The sequence below is a fragment of the Ambystoma mexicanum genome, chromosome 2p (genome assembly GCF_040938575.1).
Source record: "Ambystoma mexicanum isolate Mex_15411 chromosome 2p, UKY_AmexF1_1, whole genome shotgun sequence".
NCBI lineage: Eukaryota > Metazoa > Chordata > Amphibia > Caudata > Ambystomatidae > Ambystoma > Ambystoma mexicanum.
Window position 1 is genome coordinate 607994169 of NC_090923.1, and position 19959 is coordinate 608014127.

The window sequence follows — 19959 nt, forward strand, 5'->3', positions numbered from 1 at the left end:
ACCACTCCTTTCAGTCAGAGTAGGTCCATGTTGTGATCATACGCCGCATAGGGCTCAGTTAATTAGGGAGACACTTTGATGTACAGCAGACAGGAGGATGGGTGGGACTTAGAAGTATAGGTTGTCATCCTTCCCCTGTCTGTTGCAAAACCCTCTGATTCTGACCTGAAGCATCACTTAAGATTGTTGGTGGAGACCCATCATTGGCTCATGTCATTTTTTAAGGGGGATGGGCCAAAGCTGAGGAGAGTTTTGCAGGCAGCTGCCTTGCCCTTGGTTTGGTTCAGAGACTCTCTGGCACTTTACACCTATTTAGCTTGCTGTAGAGCCTAGCAGAGCATGCTGTGTGCTAGCTGGGCACCAGTTCCGGAGCTGCAGATGGTCCTTTGAATTCTGTATCTCCCTCTGTTCCCTTTGAGATGTTTAGGGGAGGGATATTACTTCCCTCTTTGGTGGTCCTGGGCTTCCTTCACTGGCAGAAGATGTAAGGCAGACTGTACCTTCAGCCAGGGTCCAGTGATGAGTTCTTCTTGCTACTCCTTGCAAAGTGTTTCGATGATCTGCCAAAAGAGGGTCTCAGTCCTCTTTTGAAGCCAAATGGGTCACATTGATTGGTGTAGGCTAAGCCTACCTTAATTACCCAATCCTAGGTCCCCGCCAACAATCTCCTGTATGTGTGAGGTCATAACCAGAGTGCTTTGCAACAGAAAAGCTAAAGTGGTGAAAACATGTAATACTAAGTCCCACCCATTTTCCTGTCTGTGGTGGATCAAAGGGGCTCTCTTTAATGGAGCTCTCTGTGGTTCCTAATTAAAGCGACAGGCCTCCCTTGAAGCTGCGGTGAGACCAGACTTTCTGTCTCTGTCAAACCACATACTCTTACCTTCTGAATGGGGTCTCTCTGCGGGGATGAGTACTATAAACATGCAGTCCTAGACATGACATTTTCCTGTCAGGCGATACTGAAGGTGGGAGCTGACATCAGGTTGACACAGTGCATATGGAAGGGTGTTGGGTGTTTCCAGTCTACTTTTTTAGCCTCTACAGCCAGGCCCCATGTGGGCCTGTTTGAATTGAACTCTGATTAATATGTGAATGCTGCCACCAGCTCCAGGGATCAACAAAAGGACAGAGCAGATCCATGGAGCCTTTGCTAGTTAATTAGGCTGGCCATGGCAGGGGGAAGGTATGTCCCTCCCCCTTCTAGAGATGCATTGTGTACTCCACCTGTCAGATCCAAACTAAATATGACAGGGGGGAATGCACCTGTAGGCTGTGTCCATCCAAAGAATACAGGTCTATGCATATGTCTTGCAGTGAGCATAGGAAAATGTGTGCGGATTAGCCCCACACATTTTCCGGAGGTTGATCTATCATCAATCAGTTTCATTTCAAATTTTAAAAAAACCCAGGCGAGCATACACCCACTGTGCGGAAGGTCGAAATCTTCACAATGACAGAAGAGGAGATCACCTAAGGTAAGTGTGTGTGTGTGTTTTGTGATTGTGTGTATTGTTTATGTATGCTTGCGTGTGTGTTTGAATATAGCGCATTGTATATGTGCAAAACAAGTTGAGTGAATAGGTAACTGTGTGTGTCTGCATACGACTGCACGTGTTTGCATGGGTATGTAAGGTTGGGTCACTGTATATCCCTTGCAGAGACTCCTAGCTTTAATAAGTTGAGCTAGCAGCTTCAGGCATGCAATTTACAGTGATCATTTCTGGCATTGATAGGTTGAAGCAGCAATTTCATACATGTGATTTAAAGTGAACATTGACGTTAAATCTCATGCATGAAGCTGCTGTCACAACCTAAGTATGTCAATAATGGTCACTTTAAATGATAAATTGACCATTGCTGGAATAAATAGGTTGATATAAGGTTAATGGTCCCTTTAAATCACATGCATGAAGCTGATGCCACAACGTATCTATGCAAGTGATGCTTACTAACAGATAGGTGTTGGCATCAGCTGCATGCATGTGATTTAAAGTGACCAATACTGGCATAGATAGGTAACAGTTGCAGCCTCTTGAAAATGGTATAAAGTGCTCCTATGGAGAGTACTTTGCTGACATGGCACTTACTGGATTTTTAAATGTGTTACCCAAGCGAACTAACTGTACATTTCTTACCTCATTTTTGTCAAATAAGGTGCTGAACAATTAATCAGTTCAGCACATTTTTTTTAGAAAAACATTCTCAGGGGATGTCCGGAAAGAATCCCGCAGCCCCCCCAATCTTACTTAATTATTCTGTGTTCCCTGACAACACTTGGTCGCTCATGCTAATTTGAGAAAATATTTAGGCCCTACCACTCTATTCACCACACATGACTGTCCATTAATCATGACATTTATTGGAAATGTTTCATGTTACCCCTAGAGAAACTTCTGTAAATTGTATGTATTTTGATCACATTTTTCTTAGAAATTGTGCTGTAAAATGCATAATTTCAGCACATTTAAGGAAAAAAGAATTCTCGGATGATAAACCCTCTTTATTGTGGGAATGCTCGACCGCACGCACACATTTCAGAAAATATTTAGTTCCCTCCACTATAAATTCTCACTGAGCACGACTGCCCATGAAATTTAATTATTTTTTCATGTTTCCCTAGAGAAACAATTGTACATGCTATGGCTTTTCTTAATCTTATTTTTCTTAAAAATTGCGCTAGAAAATGCATAATTTCAGCACAATGTTTTTTCATAAATTGGGCTGCATAATGCATTATTTCAGCACATACATTTTAAAACAATATCTAAGGGGTGACGACACTCTAGCTCTCCCCCTAATTCTTCTGGTCTATGCTTGGAGGCACTAATTTGAGGAAATATTTAGGACCCTCCACTGAAAACATTCACCACCCTGTGAGGACTCACCCCATGAATCATTTAGAATCTTTGTACTCCTTCAGGAAATGTTAATGTTAATGTTAAAGGACATTTGTACCGCGCACTATCACCACCGAAGTGGTCCCCTGGCGCTCTGGTGGCACTGAAAAAGGGGAGCAGAGGGGGTGGGTTAGTGGGAATAAGCTGGAAAAGTGCAAGAGAGCAGTGATGTGCTGTTGGCAGCCTCAGCCCGGTGGGTCCGTTGGCTGGGCTTGAGGTGTTTCATGGTCCGTAGTCGTCGTGTGCTGTTGTGCAAGTCTATGTGTGGTTTGTTTTGTTGTTGCATTGTTGTGAAGTTTATGCAGATTGCTGCGTTTAAGGCTTGTGGTTGTGTTTGGTTATAGTTTGAGAAGTGTACGCAGAGGGATGGAATTGTTGGTTGGTTAGTTGGCATTGCTGTCCTTGCAATTGTGGGATTCCATCTAGATGCTAACAGTCACATTTCTGTCTAGATGCGACGTGAGCTAAAGTTCAGATTTCCATACTAGTGTGGCACAAGCTAACAGTCACATTTCTATGTAGATGCGACACAAGCTAGGTTCAGAATTCTAAGTGTGGTGCATGCTAACAATCACATATGCTAACAATCACATTTCTATCTAGATGCGACGCGGGCTGAGCTTGAGAATTCCATCTAAGTGTGGCATATGCCAACAATCACATTTCTGTCTAGATTTGGCGCAGACTAAACTTGAGAATTCATCTAGGTGTGGCATATGCTAACATCACATTTCTGTCTAGATTCGGCACAGACTAAACTTGAGAATTCATCTAGCTGTGGCATATGCTAACAATCACATTTCTGAAATTCCATCTAAGTGTGGCCTACGCTAACAATCACATTTCTGTCTAGATTTGACGCAGACTAAACTTAAGAAGTCCATCTAAGTGTGGCATATGCGAACAATCACATTTCTGAAATTCCACCTAAGTGTGGCATATGCCAACAATCACATGTGACGCAAGCTAAGATTTCAGCAGAGTGTGGCACATTCTAACATCGGCCTAATAGTGCAGTTTGGGATCACACAATGCAATTTGGGCGCGGAGGCCCTGCTAAATTTGAGACACCTGTATAGTGGGAGAGAAGCCTAACAATGCAGTTTGGGATCACATAATGCAATGTGGGCACGGAGGCCCTGCTATCAATGCAGTTTGGGGCAATGGGCAGTGATTGCATTGATCGACATTGGTTTGCCTAGTGGGCAGATATCTATGGTAGAGTTGTACCTCTCCCCAACCCAAGCCACCCTACCTTACAGGTCCTTGTAGTTGCTGGTTGACGGCTGGCCACTGGCTTCCCCTGCGGACACCTGCTGACAATTCCTGGAGCCACCTCAGTTGGAGCCGCCCTTGGCCTTGGGGCCCTTAGCCGCAGGGCTGCATGGGCAGAGGGCTGCCCTGGGAGGACCAGTGATCAAGGGCTCACGGCCCAATCAGAGCGGGGGTGGGTGGGTTGGGAGGCGGGAGGGAGCAGACACCAGGAAGAGGGTGGGGGGTGGGAGAGGGACGCTTGGTGGGCCTGGGGGCCTGGTATGGTGGAGAAAAAAAAAAAAGAAAGATTTCCGCGTGCCCAGAGATGGGCTTTCTTACATCGCACGCCGGCTTTCTGCACAGGATGCAGGGGCCGGTGTGAGGAGGGTCGCTAGACCCTTTCTACCTGGGCTCACGGCCCAATCAGAGCGTGGGTGGGCGGGTTGGGAGGCGGGAGAAAGCGGACACCAGGAAGAGGGTGGGGGTGGGAGAGGGACGCTTGGTGGGGAAAAATAAATAAATAAATAAAGATTTCCGCATGCCCAGTTATGGGCTTTCTTACATCGCACCGGCTTTCTGCACAGGATGCAGGGGCCGGTGCGAGGAGGGTCGCTAGACTCTTTCTACCTGGGCTCACGGCCCAATCAGAGCAGGGGTGGGCGGGTTGGGAGGTGGGAGGGAGCGGACACCAGGAAGAGGGTGGGGGTGGGAGAGGGATGCTTGGTGGGCCTGGGGGCCTGGTATGGCAGAGAGAAAAAAGATTTCTGCATGCCCAGAGATGGGCTTTCTTACCTCGCACCGGCTTTCTGCACAGGATGCAGGGCCCGGTGTGAGGAGGGTCGCTAGACCCTTTCTACCTGGGCTCACGGCCCAATCAGAGCGGGGGTGGGCGGGTTGGGAGGCGGGAGGGAGCGGACACCAGGAAGAGGGTGGAGGGTGGGAGAGGGACGCTTGGTGGACCTGGGGGCCTGGTATGGTGGAGAAAAAAAAGATTTCCGCGTGCCCAGAGATGGGCTTTCTTACCTCGCGCCGGCTTTCTGCACAGGATGCAGGGGCCGGTGCGAGGAGGGTCGCTAGACCCTTTCTACGTGGGCTCACGGCCCAATCAGAGCGGGGGTGGGCGGGTTGGGAGGCGGGAGGGAGCGGACACCAGGAAGAGCGTGGGGGGTGGGAGAGGGATGCTTGGTGGGCCTGGGGGCCTGGTATGGTGGAGAAAAAAAAAGATTTCCGCGTGCCCAGAGATGGGCTTTCTTACCTCGCGCCGGCTTTCTGCACAGGATGCAGGGACCGGTGCGAGGAGGGTCGCTAGACCCTTTCTACCTGGGCTCACGGCCCAATCAGAGCGGGGGTGGGCAGGTTGGGAGGCGGGAGGGAGCGGACACCAGGAAGAGGGTGGGGGTGGGAGAGGGACGCTTGGTGGGCCTGGGGGCCTGGTATGGCAGAGAAAAAAAAGATTTCCGCATGCCCAGAGATGGGCTTTCTTACATTGCGCCGGCTATCTGCACAGGATGCAGGGGCCGGTGCGAGGAGGGTCGCTAGACCCTTTCTACCTGGGCACACGGCCCAATTAGAGCGGGGGTGGGCGGGTTGGGAGGCGGGAGGGGGCGGACACCAGGAAGAGTGTGGGGGGTGGGAGAGGGACGCTTGGTGGGCCTGGGGGCCTGGTATGGCGGAGAAAAAAGAAAAAAAAAAAGATTTCCGCGTGCCCAGAGATGGGCTTTCTTACTGCGCCCCAGCGTTCTGCACAGGATGCAGGGGCCGGTGCGAGGAGGGTCGCTAGACCTTTTATACCTGGGCTCACGGCCCAATTAGAGCGGGGGTGGGCTGGTTGGGAGGCGGGAGGGAGCGGAGACCAGGAAGAGGGTGGGGGGTGGGAGAGGGACGCTTGGTGGGCCTGGGGGCCTGGTATGGCGGAGAAAAAAAAAATTAAAATAAAATGAAATCTCCACACCCTGGGCACCAAAAGCTGCCTCTGCCACTGGCTCCCCTTGCATGGCAGCAGCATGGACACCACGTGCGACAGTTGCTCTGATAGCACTCATCCCCATTTGATCGCCTCATCCTGGCCATTGACTATACTGGCTCAAAATCCACAATTGCATGAAATACAAATTCTACTGTTTGCTCCTCGAAGGCTTTCCTCACTCTGGACTTGTTTTGCTCTTGCCTATTGGTGATCCATGTTTCTCAAATATCAGCTAAAGGTGATGAGTAGCCTTTCCCATTTTAGAATATATTTACCTAACACCATAAATATTAGGGTGGGTTTAATTAATGCGCCCAAAATAAGACTTCTATCATCTAATGCAAGAGCAGAATAGAGCATTTCAATTGACAGGCCAAACATGTTACAGCGCTAACTAGCAGCGGACGTTCACCTCTAGTTATGAGCCTCAGATCAAAGAACTATGGGTATGCAACCAAAAATGAAAGCTTGCATTTTTGCTCCACATGAGATTAATGTCATTGTTTTCGAGGGCAAGGCTTTTGAGAAGGTCAGGCTCTTGGAATTGGCTGCCTGGCAACATTCTCTCCAGTCCAAACTTGCTTTCACATGTGTTTAGAGAGTCACTTGTACTCCCCTGCAGTAACTGTGCTGTGCTCGGGCCCTTAACTTGGGCGGCGGGCCGTTATCTACAGGGTCGTCTCGCCAACTCGTGGCATATCGCCTCATTATAAAATAAAGCAGCATGCATGGGACTTCCCTTGAATGGCCATAGTCACACTCTTCACAGTCTGAGCATTTGATGGGGAGGTGCATGACGGGAGGGGGGCAATATGAAGCCACCTGTTTGGCACGGTTGAGCTAGCTGGTGGACATGCAGGAGGGTACCATGCAAAGAGGATGGACAGGATTCACATCAGTGGTGCAGTTTGCATGATTGCCTTGAGCCCTTGAGCAGGGAGGGCATCCAGCAATGCAGGCAATGGCAGTGGTTGAAGCAGGCCGAAGTGGTTGGGAGCAGTGCTCCTCTACTTTTTTTTAATTAAGTTTTACCGCTCCAATACTTTTATTTTAAAAAGAAACAATTCCGGAATGGATTTGTTTTAAAATAATAGTGTAGGAAGAAGTTGAAACTTGCACTTTCAATGCAGTGCACTCAACGTTCCCTTAAAAAGCAGGCACATTTGTTTGGGGGTTTGGATTGCGTCTGGGAGGGGCACGCCAATGGGATTTGCGGGGAGTGTTGGGATGGACATGAGTTTATGCCACCCCCCTAGGTGCTTCCAAATAAGTCAAACCCTATATGAGGCAATATAACCTGCAAGCGGAGAGCAGTATGCATCTCCGGGTATCTTACAAAAACCCTGCAGTGCATAGAAGTAGGTGCTTAGCACTAGAAATGCCTGCAACCCACTACGCCATTTTGTGTTAGGCCCAGAAGGGACAGGCTGCATGCTCAAGCTGCGCACAATTCCTGCATCACATGCTGGCTCCAATTGAGCCCTGTTTCCATGGAAGTCAATTTTCCTCTTGTTCCTTCAGTGTTGCGAATATTTAGTATCGCTTCAAATAATGTGCCCGGCGAGAAGCATGAGGCAGCACCATGCTCTGCGCTGTGTCCATTCATCGCCACTTACCTGCCATCAGGTACCTAAGCCCCACCCAGCCAGGCAGGAGCCAGCCGCACACCACCTACTCAACCCGCACACCTTTAAATTATTGATAAGCACTCGACCCCCAGGTCCTAACCTCCATAAAATGGCCACCACAGATCTAAAGCCTACACAACTGTATTTTTCTCTAGCAGCAACACACGTCTACTGTAACACGAGGTACCGGGTAGGGTGAATCAAAGATCAATCCCCAGGGGGCAGATATTGGGTGTGGGAACTGCGGTATTATTGAAGCCCTGCGTGTATGGGACAGTACGACTATATTTTATCCTCCCCTCTTCCTGGCACCACATTCCTGTGCCACCCAGGTGCCAGCCATAATGAATGGTCTGTCGTAGTTGTTTAGTTTAGCCAGAAACATTCTGTTTTTCTGCATGGCCAGACCTTCACCGCGCGGATGAGCCCAGCTGACCCACATACATCAAGATCGATGAGGAAGAACAAGCCATTTACCGCCTGGCATCCCCTATGGAGCAGGCCCATGTCTATGGTGCCTTCAGTCAGTGGCATCAACTCATCTTGAATGATGATTTCTGTGTTTATAAACCCATGTTTACGGATGTAAAACCAGAGCGCTCTCGAGCAGCAGAGTTCTTTGCTGGCATTTGTATTCTGTACAAGTAAAGCTTGTTATCCTTGCAAAGCTACCTCCTGGCCTATTTCCCTAGTGGGTTGCATTTACTCCGGAGTGTGCGTGTAGAGGGGCTTGCCTTCAGGAGCTGGGGAAGGCCAACAGGAAACATAGTTCCACTACTTCTTTTCGTACACTTCGACCACTGGGCAATGGCAGCACACACGGCATAACACTTACAAAGTCATAGTGGCCCCATTAGCCTGGTGGGCTTCCCAACGACGCATTGGCCAATCAGGTGCTTTGGAAATACCTCTGTTCAATGCTTAAGCCAGCAGAAGGGGTTACAGACACGTGCCACATGGTGCAAAAGCAGCAGGTTTCTCCTTCACTATCTATGTACTGTCGCAAATCTCTTACACATGTGCTCCAAACATCTGTAAAACTCCCTGCGGCAAGTCTGCACTAGTGATCGAGCTAGAGGGCTTGTTTTTTACTTTGGTTTAGCCCGGTGGTTTTCTTCTGTGCCCCCATTCTGGAGCACAAAATATTGAACTGTAATTAACCTGCTCGTGCAAAAAGCTGGAGAAATGGGGACATGACTTATTTGTTAGCATTTGAAGGCAAATTATAGGGTCCATGGTCCTAAATATGTGCCTTCCTTCTTCTGTTTGATCAGGAGCAGTGGGAACCTCGCAGAACAACAAGGGTGAGCAAATATTCACATATTGGACCGTATTACTGCCTGGTGTGCCATGGAAAGTTGTTCCCGGAAAGTTCTGACTGCTAATAATCTCCACTAAATAATGGAGATGTATCAAAAACCAATTTCAAGGTGAAACCCTCAGCATTGTTACAACCAAACAGCAACATCTCACTGTGGAGCTACGTCCCATTTCTATGATTAGTAAGCAAGGAAGAAGTCATAGAAAAGCAACTTGGGGCCAGGAGAGGTGCTTGTCCAGCCGTCTGTAAGGCTCATGTACCCCTTCCCTAGCACTGTGATGAGGGACTCGCTGATGGTAGAGTGTTCAGCGTCAGAAAGAGCAAGTGGAAGGGGGAACCCACTAAGTGGGCACGGGGTGGAATGGGTCTGGTGAGAGTGAACTTTTGAGATTGGTTGTGAGGGGGTGAGGGGAAGGGGGAAAAAAGAAAAGGAAGGGAGCGAATACTGACAGGGTATGGTATGGTATCAGTTCTTGTATAGCGCGCTTTCGCCAGAGGCATCTTGGTGCTAAAGAATACAACAGGCTCAGTAGCAGCTTAACACAGGTGGGTTTTCAGAAGGCGATGGAAAGCAAGGTGGTCTTCTATGGCACGAAGAGGGAAAGGAAGGGCTTTCCATAGCTTGGCTGCCGCGATAGAAAAGGAGCTACCACCCATCCTTGGGCGCCGGAAGCGTGGAACGAGAAGCAGGCGGGCGTCTCGCGAACGAAGAGAATGTACTGGCCGATAAGGTTGAAACTTCTCCTGTAGAAGTTGGGTAGTGAGGGTGGATGGAAAGGGGAAGGGGAGGCAGCAGGAAAGTGATTATAGAAAAGGGCGCAACAGGGAAAGTCTGGCAATGCAATTGGGTTTTAACCCGGTTAATAAAGTTATTGGCAAAAAACGAGTGGGAACAAAACCTGAAATTATGAAGAATTAAATGTATGAAAATATATTTGAGAATTTAAGTTTTCACTGTTGAAATGGGCCCTTTGAGTGATGATGTGACATGATATTGACATGATAGTGACAATCCTCCGTTTGAGAGTCAAAGGAAAGCATTTCAATACATTGTTTCTATGAGTGCTGCTTAATGATATATTACGATCAACACATTTATTTGTTTATTTATTGATTTAAATAGTGCACCAAACCACAAGGTATCGGTTTCATTTCAATTAGGGTGCGCAACATGACCCACTATTATTCCCAAAAGTCGCCCTTCATAACATTATAACGTTGGAATTGATTCAAATAAGGGTCTTTTTTTATAGGCACTGTCTTCTGCCATTGCATGCAGGGTTGGGCGACCTAATATAGCCTCGTGTGAGACGGTGGCAGTCTCCAGCAACTGGGACTGGAAGCACAAAGACTCCATCTTTCCCCAGTGGTTTCAAAGGAGCCCTCTTAGCTCAGAGACCTTAGAGGTGAATGGGTTCATGCGAGTCAGGCGAGGCCATCTCACGGGAAAGTGGCCCTGTAGTCTCCCACAGTCCTAGCCCTGAAAGTGAGGACTGCAGAGGTGGCCACATTCTAGAGGCGCAGGGGTAAAGAGAGCCGGTTCCTTGGCCAGTCAAACTTAGACACGTGCAGAGGCACAGTCGGGGGAGGGGAGGTGTGAAGGGTGTCACCACCACTAGGCAGTGCAACGTTTGTATGCCACTAAAATTTGCATTTTTAGAAAATATTCCCGCTTCATTTGTTCAACTTTAAATATATTACACCAATCATTAGCCAGTTCTGTGAGTGGCGTGGAGAGAATGCCTGGATCCGGCAGATCGCGAGACTTACAATTCTCCTCAATGTGAGACGCAGGACCTCTTCTGCCTTGTCTTTTATTTCCATTGAAAGCAAGACCCTCACAGCCAGCATTCCTCTCTGCATCCAGTAGACCCATAAAGACCTTGGTCACTGCTGCACGAGGTATGGTTTATGTCTGTGTCTGTCAGTAGTCACTCTTGTGTGTGTGTTCTAGCATGGGTACGACTTTGCTGTGGTGCGGCATCTCGATCCACAGACTTGTGCTAACCTAACCACGTTTGAACAGATGGCCAGGTAAATACTTTAACATGTCTCTTTATGTTGTGCACCTCGTTCATAGGCTTTTTAGTGGCGGGGCGTGGCAGGAAACGCCACAACGAGCAGAAACGTGATAACTGGAGCGGCCACTGTGTGTGAGAGGTGTCATGATTCTGAACATTCTGGTGATTGCCATAGGGGTAGGTGCATGTGTGTCTCTGCGTCCCTACAAAACTCTGCTTAGCGACCCAATCGGTGTCTTCTCCTTAGAAAGCAACAATTATACAATCTAAAAATTAAAACAACTCTTTGTGTAGGTTATGTCCATCATGGCAGTTTGTCTTGATATGGAAAAAAAAACACTTTCCTTTTTGTGGAATAAGCTGCGTGCCTGTGACAAAATACTAGTATAAGCAGCTGAGTGCATCGCAGTTTATTTTGGCCGTGACTCTGGGTTGTGACTGTACAGCTGTAAAACCACTATTTTACTTACACTCTTCCATTTTTTATGCGGAGAATAAAGCTACAATATTACTCATTTTGATTAGCACGTGTCTATAAGGATATCTGGGGCCAGATTACAGAAACGTTGCACTTGTGCAAGTGCAAAGTTTGCACGGTATTAGCACTAGGGCAAAGCTTGCCCTATTTTTTTTTAAAACACTGGGGCACATTAAAAAACCATTGCACCTCAACAAGTGCAGTTTGGCATATCGAAAGCACCAGGACAAAAATTGCCCTAGTGCAAAAAGATGCATTTTCACTACATTTTGCACCAGGGCAAAGTTTGCCCTAGTGCTAATATGGAATGGTATGAGCACTAGGGCAATCTTTGCCCTAATACAAAAATGCATTGCACATGTATCTTTTTAGCACTAGGGCAATCTTAGCCCTGGTGCCTTTAATATGCCAAACTGCACTTGTTGAGATGCAATGGTTTTTTAATGTGTCCCAGGGCCTCATTACGAGTCAGGCGTTAAGGGGTTGACGGCGCCGTAAACGGCGCCGACCCTTAACGCATGATTCTGAGATCCCTTTGCGCCATGGTGAGTTTAACGCCTGCTTTTTGCAGGCGTTAAAATCCATGGCGCTAAGGGACCATGGTGCTAATTACGCCACCGTAATTTACGGTGGCGTAATTAGCGCCTTCCCCACTCCCATTATGCACTATGTGGCAAAAATGGGAATGGGGAAGGGTAAATGGGAAATGGGGATTTACCTCCCCACTCACCTTGGAATGGGGCGGTAAATCCGCCATCCACCATGGTGTAAACATAGTTTACACCATGGTGGTAAGGGTACGACCCAGGCGGTAACTTACCACCTGGGTCGTAATGAGGCCCCCAGTGTTTTTAAAAATAGGGCACGCTTTGTCCTAGTGCTAATACCATGCAAACTTTGCACTTGTACAAGTGCAAAGTTTCTGTAATCTGGCCCCTGATATATTGTGCAGCTTGCTTATCATGTGGTTTATGCCGTTTCAAATTCAGCGCCACATACAAGACAGTATTATTTTAGTTTTTGAAAGTCCAACATTCACAAATAATTGCACATTGACAACTAGACCTGGAAATGGGCGCGGCCAAGTCACAGTGCCCAAATCACACCCCAACTTGAGCATTTAACTAAGTGTGTGATCATGGATAATTACTTTCGTCTTACTGTGCATTACTGTGCCTTAACTGCAAGACATGATAAGTGATTGTGTTCACAGTGAATGGCATTAAACAAAAAGCCTCACTCGTGGTTTAGTACACTGCAGTGTTGCTGTGATTATAGTGTTAATAGTGGCCATTAATATATGAATATATTTCACAACACAACAGTTGCCTCTTGGCTCACAAATGATAACCCCCTTTGAAAACCATGTCTCTCTCTCCTAACTAAAATGTGAAATGAATGGCATATTGCACATTTGGGGTCGTTTTTTCTTTTGGGTTCCTAGTTGTGGTTCGTCTTTTGGAACCCCTGGGAAATGGAAGGCAGGGGTTACTGGCTAATGGAGTTAAGCTGTTGATGGAGGCAGAAGGAGGTACTGTTTTGGAGGTAGCCTCTGGGCCTAATGTCCATGGATTCATCACAATGTGCATTACAATATTGACAAGTACTCTGTCGTTAGTAATATTTACCCAAGAGCCTGTGGGTACAGATCGCCCTATGACCTGGTGCTGGTATGTTGATAGTATATTGTGCAATAACTGGTGACTATCACATAACCTAAACCCCATGTGCCACTAGTAACAATCTTACACAAGAACTATCTTGTGATCTGATGCGCTAACTCCCAAATGAAATATTGCTTCAAATTTAAATCCCAATAGTTGAGTTATGGAATCCTGGAAAGCGAGTCAAATCATTGCCCATATATACAGATGTACCATACATTGGTATGTGAATATTCAATAAGTTTCCTTTGATAAATCAACAAAGAAACATCTGGCCGACACGTGTTTCACTCATAAGTGAGCTTCTTCAGGGCTGAAGTCTTTACAATCGATTACATACAGTTAATCATGATGCGTTAGCATGTGACTGAGTATTGAACATTTGGCAAAGTTATCCTCTTGGTAGGAGGATTCTTCAAGTAGTGGGATCAAGCCGAAGTAGTTTAAGAACTGCAGCCCCACTATTTCTGGGAGGTACTGCACATGTTATCTGATTAGCTAGATAGTAGAAAAAATAATAATGTGGCATCTCTTCTTTGCTGTAGCATCTTCAACATGGGTTATCCCAAACGAACTGGTAGGTTCCTTTATGGCATGCACACAGCCTGTAGACCACCTGAATTTGGTGCTAGTCTTTCGGATCACATGATGTTGGAATACCAATAAACCTTTCATTAATGTTTAGCATTTCACACCAATGAAAGTGTTGATAGTTGGTTCTAGAATTTGCATTGAGACTCTGGATTGTACAAATGAATTTCAAAGTTATTTACATTAATCCGCTCGGGAGGATAGCTCACGGGCAACGTGCTCGCCTTGGAAGCAAGACGACACAGCGCACCACAGGTTCAATCCACGGGTCTGCGCTTAGAAACCTCTGGGTATTAAGCGCGTTATAAATAACTTATTATATTAAGAGAAAAGACGAATATCAAAGATCTTCAAGGTTAATTTAATTTTCCTCTTGTTGGGTGGTGGAAACTAGTGGGAGTTCGGGGGTGGGGGAGACAATACTTATGTGGGGGTAGGTGTATTTCCCACTAGGACAGCAACAACTCTGCAGGCATCCCTGGTGGCAAGGGCTGCTTTGTGCCCTTTACAGAATGCTCTGTGTGCAGGTGCCGGCTGGGTTCGGAGTAAGGTAGCCATCTTTGCTGGCCCTGCCTGAAGACTGCATGTAGCACATGAGCAAAACAGCAACACCCCAAAGTTGATAAGAACATAAGTGTGTTGTGTGACGGCTAATGGTAGCTATGGATACTCTGGGTCCGACTTTTACATTTCTGTCAGGAACGGATCAGCCTTTCAGAGATTGATAAAAGGTGTACCATTGTGTGTGAAAAACAATAAACCCCAGTATTTTAATGCCAGGAAACAATACAGATTGTGAAGCGGGTGAATACCTGCACGATAGTACCGTTAATAAGAGTCAAGGTAGGACATTAGGGTGAGGTGTTGTCTTTCAGCAAAATGTTGCATCCGAATAGGTCTATGGCATGAACTTGTGTTATAATGCTGTGCTTTTGCTCTGTGCCAAGTCCCCACCGTAGTGGGTTCAAAGCGATGTTACGTTTACACTTTCTCTCACCCTGTTAATGGCCCGCATAATATCAACCCCGCTCTCTTGACTTGCCATACCCTCACCTCACCACTCTGCCCTCACTGAAGGTTGTTCATGCAATGTCTGACTGCATGCGTAGCCATATAGCGTTTTATGGAGCAGGGCGTGGCATATACTCTGTCTGGAAAGGGTATCTCACCTGTATAACATTGCTATGCCTAATGCATGATAACGATATACATTTCATATTACAAAATCTAATCACATGGATTTAAAATATCCCCGTGCAAATGTGTTTCAGGCTTGGGAGAATAGCAAAAAGGTGTGGAGTGTGGGTCAGCCGAGGGAATTTGATAAGAAGGCAGCACTGACGCGGTGCCCCCTCCAAGGATCCTACCAACACAGGTCCTGTCGGTACTCTGGACTGGGGTCCACCAGAGCTGAGGCAAACAGGCCGGCATGGCATGGCTTATGGCAAAGTCTACCTTGAAGAATACAGCATCACAAAAGCATAAGCAACGACCGCCGCAGGCCACCCCACTTACCGGCCACTCTCGATGGGCAGCGCGGCGCCCAGGCTCATCGCCTCGGCATGCTTGCCGTTTGGTACAAATTCCGTCATTTCCGTCTGCAAGGGGACGTGTCCGGACTCCATAGCTGGTGGCGACCCCCGGATCAGCAGTCAGGCTCGCAACGTGTACCCCGTTGTTCGCTACTTTCCAGGTGCGGCTGGGGTGCTCCGGTCAGTTGTTCTCTGAAAGTGGAGAGAGAAAGATCCAAATCAGACTTCGGTGTTGACAGCACCAGGGGGCATCCAGCGGCGGGAGACCGGTGGATGAGGTAGGACGGAGGACGGAGTGACACATAGGACTGACTGATGGGAAGGGGCTGGAGGGTAGCGCAGGGAACACGCTCGGAACTGCCTGCTGTTGCAATTTTTCTCTGAAAATAAACACGAGATAAGGTATGCAAACAGCTCATTGCAGTTAGGTGGGGCCAGCTTCTCCCATGGAGGCTTGCCTGGCGTACACGTGTATATTAGAAGTACACACTGGGCGGGTGTCATTGCCTCCCAGGCACTGGCTCTCAGACACAGGCAATTTTTCCACGGTGGCCTTGTTTCTCCACGCGGGCCTTTCCATGCGCCCCAAGATCTGCCACCACCCAGTGAAAGCTAAGGACGTGTGCACAGTGCTGGTGGGGAAAGCGTTTAAGCGTGAGAGCCTACCTGTTGGTGCCTACTTTATGTATGTGTTTGCGTGCGTGCGTGCGTGAGTGCGTGCGTGCGTGTGTGTGTGAGAGAGAGAGACTGTGAAAGTGCATGTCGGTGCATCCGTATGACTGATACCAGTGCATATGTTTGCATTCCTTTGGTTTGTGTTCATGCATGAGTGCACATGACCGACCCCTCCCCCCTCAGTGTATTTCTCTCACCTTCTGTGTGTTGGTCTGTGTTTATGTTTCCAATTGTGCTTTTTCGTGTGCTCGACAGTGTGTTCTTAGTATACTTCATACAAATACGAGTCGGTGTGTGGTACAGAATCCGCTTTACAGGAGCAGGTCTTCTAGTGTGAACGTCTAGAATGTGTACAAGTGTGTGTGGTTACGTTGTATAACCAGGAGTGTGTTTTTCATTTTAAATCTCACTTTATCGGACAGATTGTGGGGTTTTCTCCTCCAGTAATTGGTATCCAGGTACAATGTTGGTTTAAGGACATTGACATTGACACACGATATATATACACGCAGTGAATCTAACAGTGTGTTATTTATTCAGTCCTCCTCCGTCCAAGCCCAATCATCTGGAACTCTCTGCCCCTGCACGTCCTCAACATTGATAATCACTTGGCACCTTTCCTCCTCTTGAAACCTTCCCGCACCCTATACTGTTGTGATACATGCACAGAAACCCTGGACTAAACCCGACAACACACCTAAACCTCCACGGATACAGACAGCGTTTGCAGTGGCACGCCTTGATCAATTTGGCACCCTCCCTTCACCCCCAGACGATCGTACATCACTCTGCCATCCCCTCAGGCCTATCTAACACCGATCATGCTCTCTACCTAGGGAGACCACAACTGGTGAGACCAGACAATCGCGTTGGACGGAGGAAAATGACATTGAAGATGAACTCCAACCAAGTTTACGGTATATACATTTCGGTCTAGCTGGGTACACATTGGATCTCCGGCACTAACACTCTATCCCAAACCACCAACAGCACCAACCCATGTGCCTGACCTCCGGGTTGCTTACTGAAGCCTAGCCAGCCCACCGAAGTAGTAACCCGGTAAAATGCACACACGCATCTTAAAAATTAACTCTTAGAATCGCTCATACATGGACTTCAGTCCCTGAGGGCCTACCAACCACAAAGCGCATTGAGGCCATACAAATGGGGAAAGGGTGCTATATAAATGATGAATACAATACAATACAGTCAATGGTTCGACTGAGAATGTGGCATGAACGTGGCACTCAAATATTAGGGATGGAATTCCTGCTAGTTTGAAGGAGTGCTTGCTAATGTGTGTGATAAAACATAGTTTAGTGTCTGTGGACTTTTAAGTTGGTGAGTGATGTATAGATGGCAAACCTTATTTTTAGTTTGGGGTATTAGGTGGTGCTTGCACCATCTATAAACCAAAATGATTGATATAGAGTGTACATCTAGGGGGAAATGGCATATGAAGAGGAACACAAAGCTTGAAGGTGGTGTTTGGTTATTTACCCACCCAATGACATTGCATGGCCATGCTAATCTCTATGGCCATTCCCACCCTTCTCTGACCCTTCCTGGCCAAAACACTGCATGGGAAGTTGTTGAGCTCACTTTAATCAAGCCTTACCATCTAACTTTGTATTGAAGTGTCTACCAGTGTTTTTCTTAGCAGTCTTCTGAGAGTTAATGACTTAATTGGAGGTGTAAACCCACTACTGGTGTAATAAAACGGTCTTAATCAGGTATGTCTTCTGCCAACCTGATTTATAAGCACTGTGGATGTGTCCTTTGCTGAAGGAGTTTTAAAAATGAGCCTTGGCAAAGTCAACAGTTCAGCCTTGTGTAAAAGTTTTAGACATTTGCCAGGCACTGTTATTATATGCCCAGGTATTCATCCCATTAGGCACCTGCTAATATCAGTGGCCAGTTAATACCTCTATGGCAATATTTGGCAAGGTTATTTCCCTTGGCTACACAAAAGCCCAAACTGTGGGCATTGCCAATGCTTGTTTCTACAGTAGCCATCGGGACATATTTAACAGTAGTGCAAGTTACATTGTCTGCTTTGTCTGTACTGACTAGCAGCTTCTATCTTGTTAGTTTTGGCTATTTGGTGGTGCTTTTGCGCCACATACAAGCTGAAACTATTGAATTAGAGTACAGATAGGAGGTAGATGGGATGTGGGAGGGGCACACAGCTTGTAGGTGTTTGGTTATTTACAGCTCCATTGACTGCCCCTGGCCATACTAATTGCTATGGCCATTCCGACCCACTTCCTACGCCCTCCTTGCTCAGAGCACACCTTACTGGTATCTCTTTGAACTAGCTCTATGATGCAGTAACATCAAACTTTGAGCTCTATAAGGCTTGTCAGTGCTATTTCTAAGCACATTGCTTAATTTCATCATTACATTAGGAACTGGTGCAATACATATGTCTTAACCGAGTGTGTGAGGAATTCGCCCATCCCCACAGTGTGTGGGTGCTCGCCTGTTTACAGAGACAGGAAACCCCAACAAGCTTTGATATGCATCTGTGTCAACCTGAAGCCAGCTCCCGCCTCTTAGTAACAAGGGCAGTGAACCATCAGGTCTAGGACAGCTGTTTGCAATAGTCTTCCACTCAGGGCGACCCAATTCAGAAGGTACGAGTATGTGGTTTGGCGGCGACCGAAAGTCTTGTCTAGGTGCAGCTTCAAGGGAGACCTGCCGCCGTAATCTGGAACCACGGAGAGATCCATAAACTAGAGAACCCCTTTGATATACAACAGACTGGAAGATGGGTCGGACATGTGTTCACTCCTTTACCTTTTCTGTTTTGCAAAGCATTCTGGTGATGACCTCGTGCATACAGGAAATGGTTGGTGCATACCCATGATTGGTTCATTAAGGTAGGCTTAGCCTACACCAATCAAGGTAGGCCACGTGGCTTTAAAAGAGGGCTGAGCCCATCATTTGGGCAGTTCATCTGAAGACTTTGCAAGGAGTAACAAGAAGAACTCATCATTGGACCCTGGCTGAAGGTACAGTCTGCCTTACAGCTTTCCGCTAGTGAATAAAGGCCATGATTTCCAAAGAGGGAAGCAAGATCCCTCCTCTAAACATCCCATAGTGGACAGAGGGAGATACTGTATCCAGAGGACCCTCCAACAACTCCAGAACCAGTACCCAGCCAACACACAGCGTGCCCTGCTAGGCTCTGCGGAAAGCTTCCTAGGTGGGAAGTGACAGAGAGTCTCTGAACCACACGAAGGATAAGGCAGTTGTCTGCAACACTCTTCTCAGCTTTGTGCCTTTCTGCCTTAAACAATGACACAAGCTCAGTGAAGAAGCTAGGAGGAGTGCATCGACAAGCATCCAACGATTTCCACCTTAACAGACATTTTTAAGCCAGTGGAGCCCCTCGAGTTGCAACTGACTGCACTGCTGACTTCTGTTATGCCACAGTTGCTAACGCTGCCCGAGATGCCTCGATCAGCACTTCGACCTGCCGACCAGCAGTGAGATGATTCCTGACCCTGAGCCGTTATGTAGGCCAGCCTGCAGCTGTCTGCCCAGCCCGCTCGCCGAACTGGCTGCCGCCTGATACCCGCAGCTGTCTCCCGTCTTGAACTCTGTTGCAGAAGCTGCAAAGCACCCTGAAACTGACTCGATGCTGTCAAGCACCAAGAATCTCTACAAGCACAAGGTACATTGTGGTTCTGTTTCCCTGGTCCTTCTCCGGAGGCCCCTAGTTACAATTCGAGGACCCATTGCCCTTTTTGTGCTGAAACCAAGTATCCTTGAACTGTTGCAATTAATTACTTTACGGACTACCCTCCTGTCAGTAGCCAGAGTGCATCACTTTTCCTTCTTTAAACTGTATGTCCTCTGCATTCCTTTACAGGGTGGGTTGTATTTTATAGTGTGCTAGAATTGTCTAATGTGATAATAAAGCA

General features: G+C 47.3%; 1 protein-coding gene across 2 annotated transcripts in view; it reads right to left on the minus strand.

Moving 5' to 3' along the window:
* Positions 1-19959, minus strand: part of SLC38A3 (solute carrier family 38 member 3) — a 558646-nt gene that overhangs the window by 349258 nt on the left and 189429 nt on the right. For both annotated transcript variants that reach the window (XM_069644136.1, XM_069644135.1), the window contains exon 2: positions 15339-15547. In XM_069644136.1, the coding sequence (XP_069500237.1) occupies positions 15339-15448 (110 nt within the window). In that variant the 5' untranslated portion in view covers positions 15449-15547. The remainder of the gene's footprint in view (positions 1-15338; positions 15548-19959) is intronic.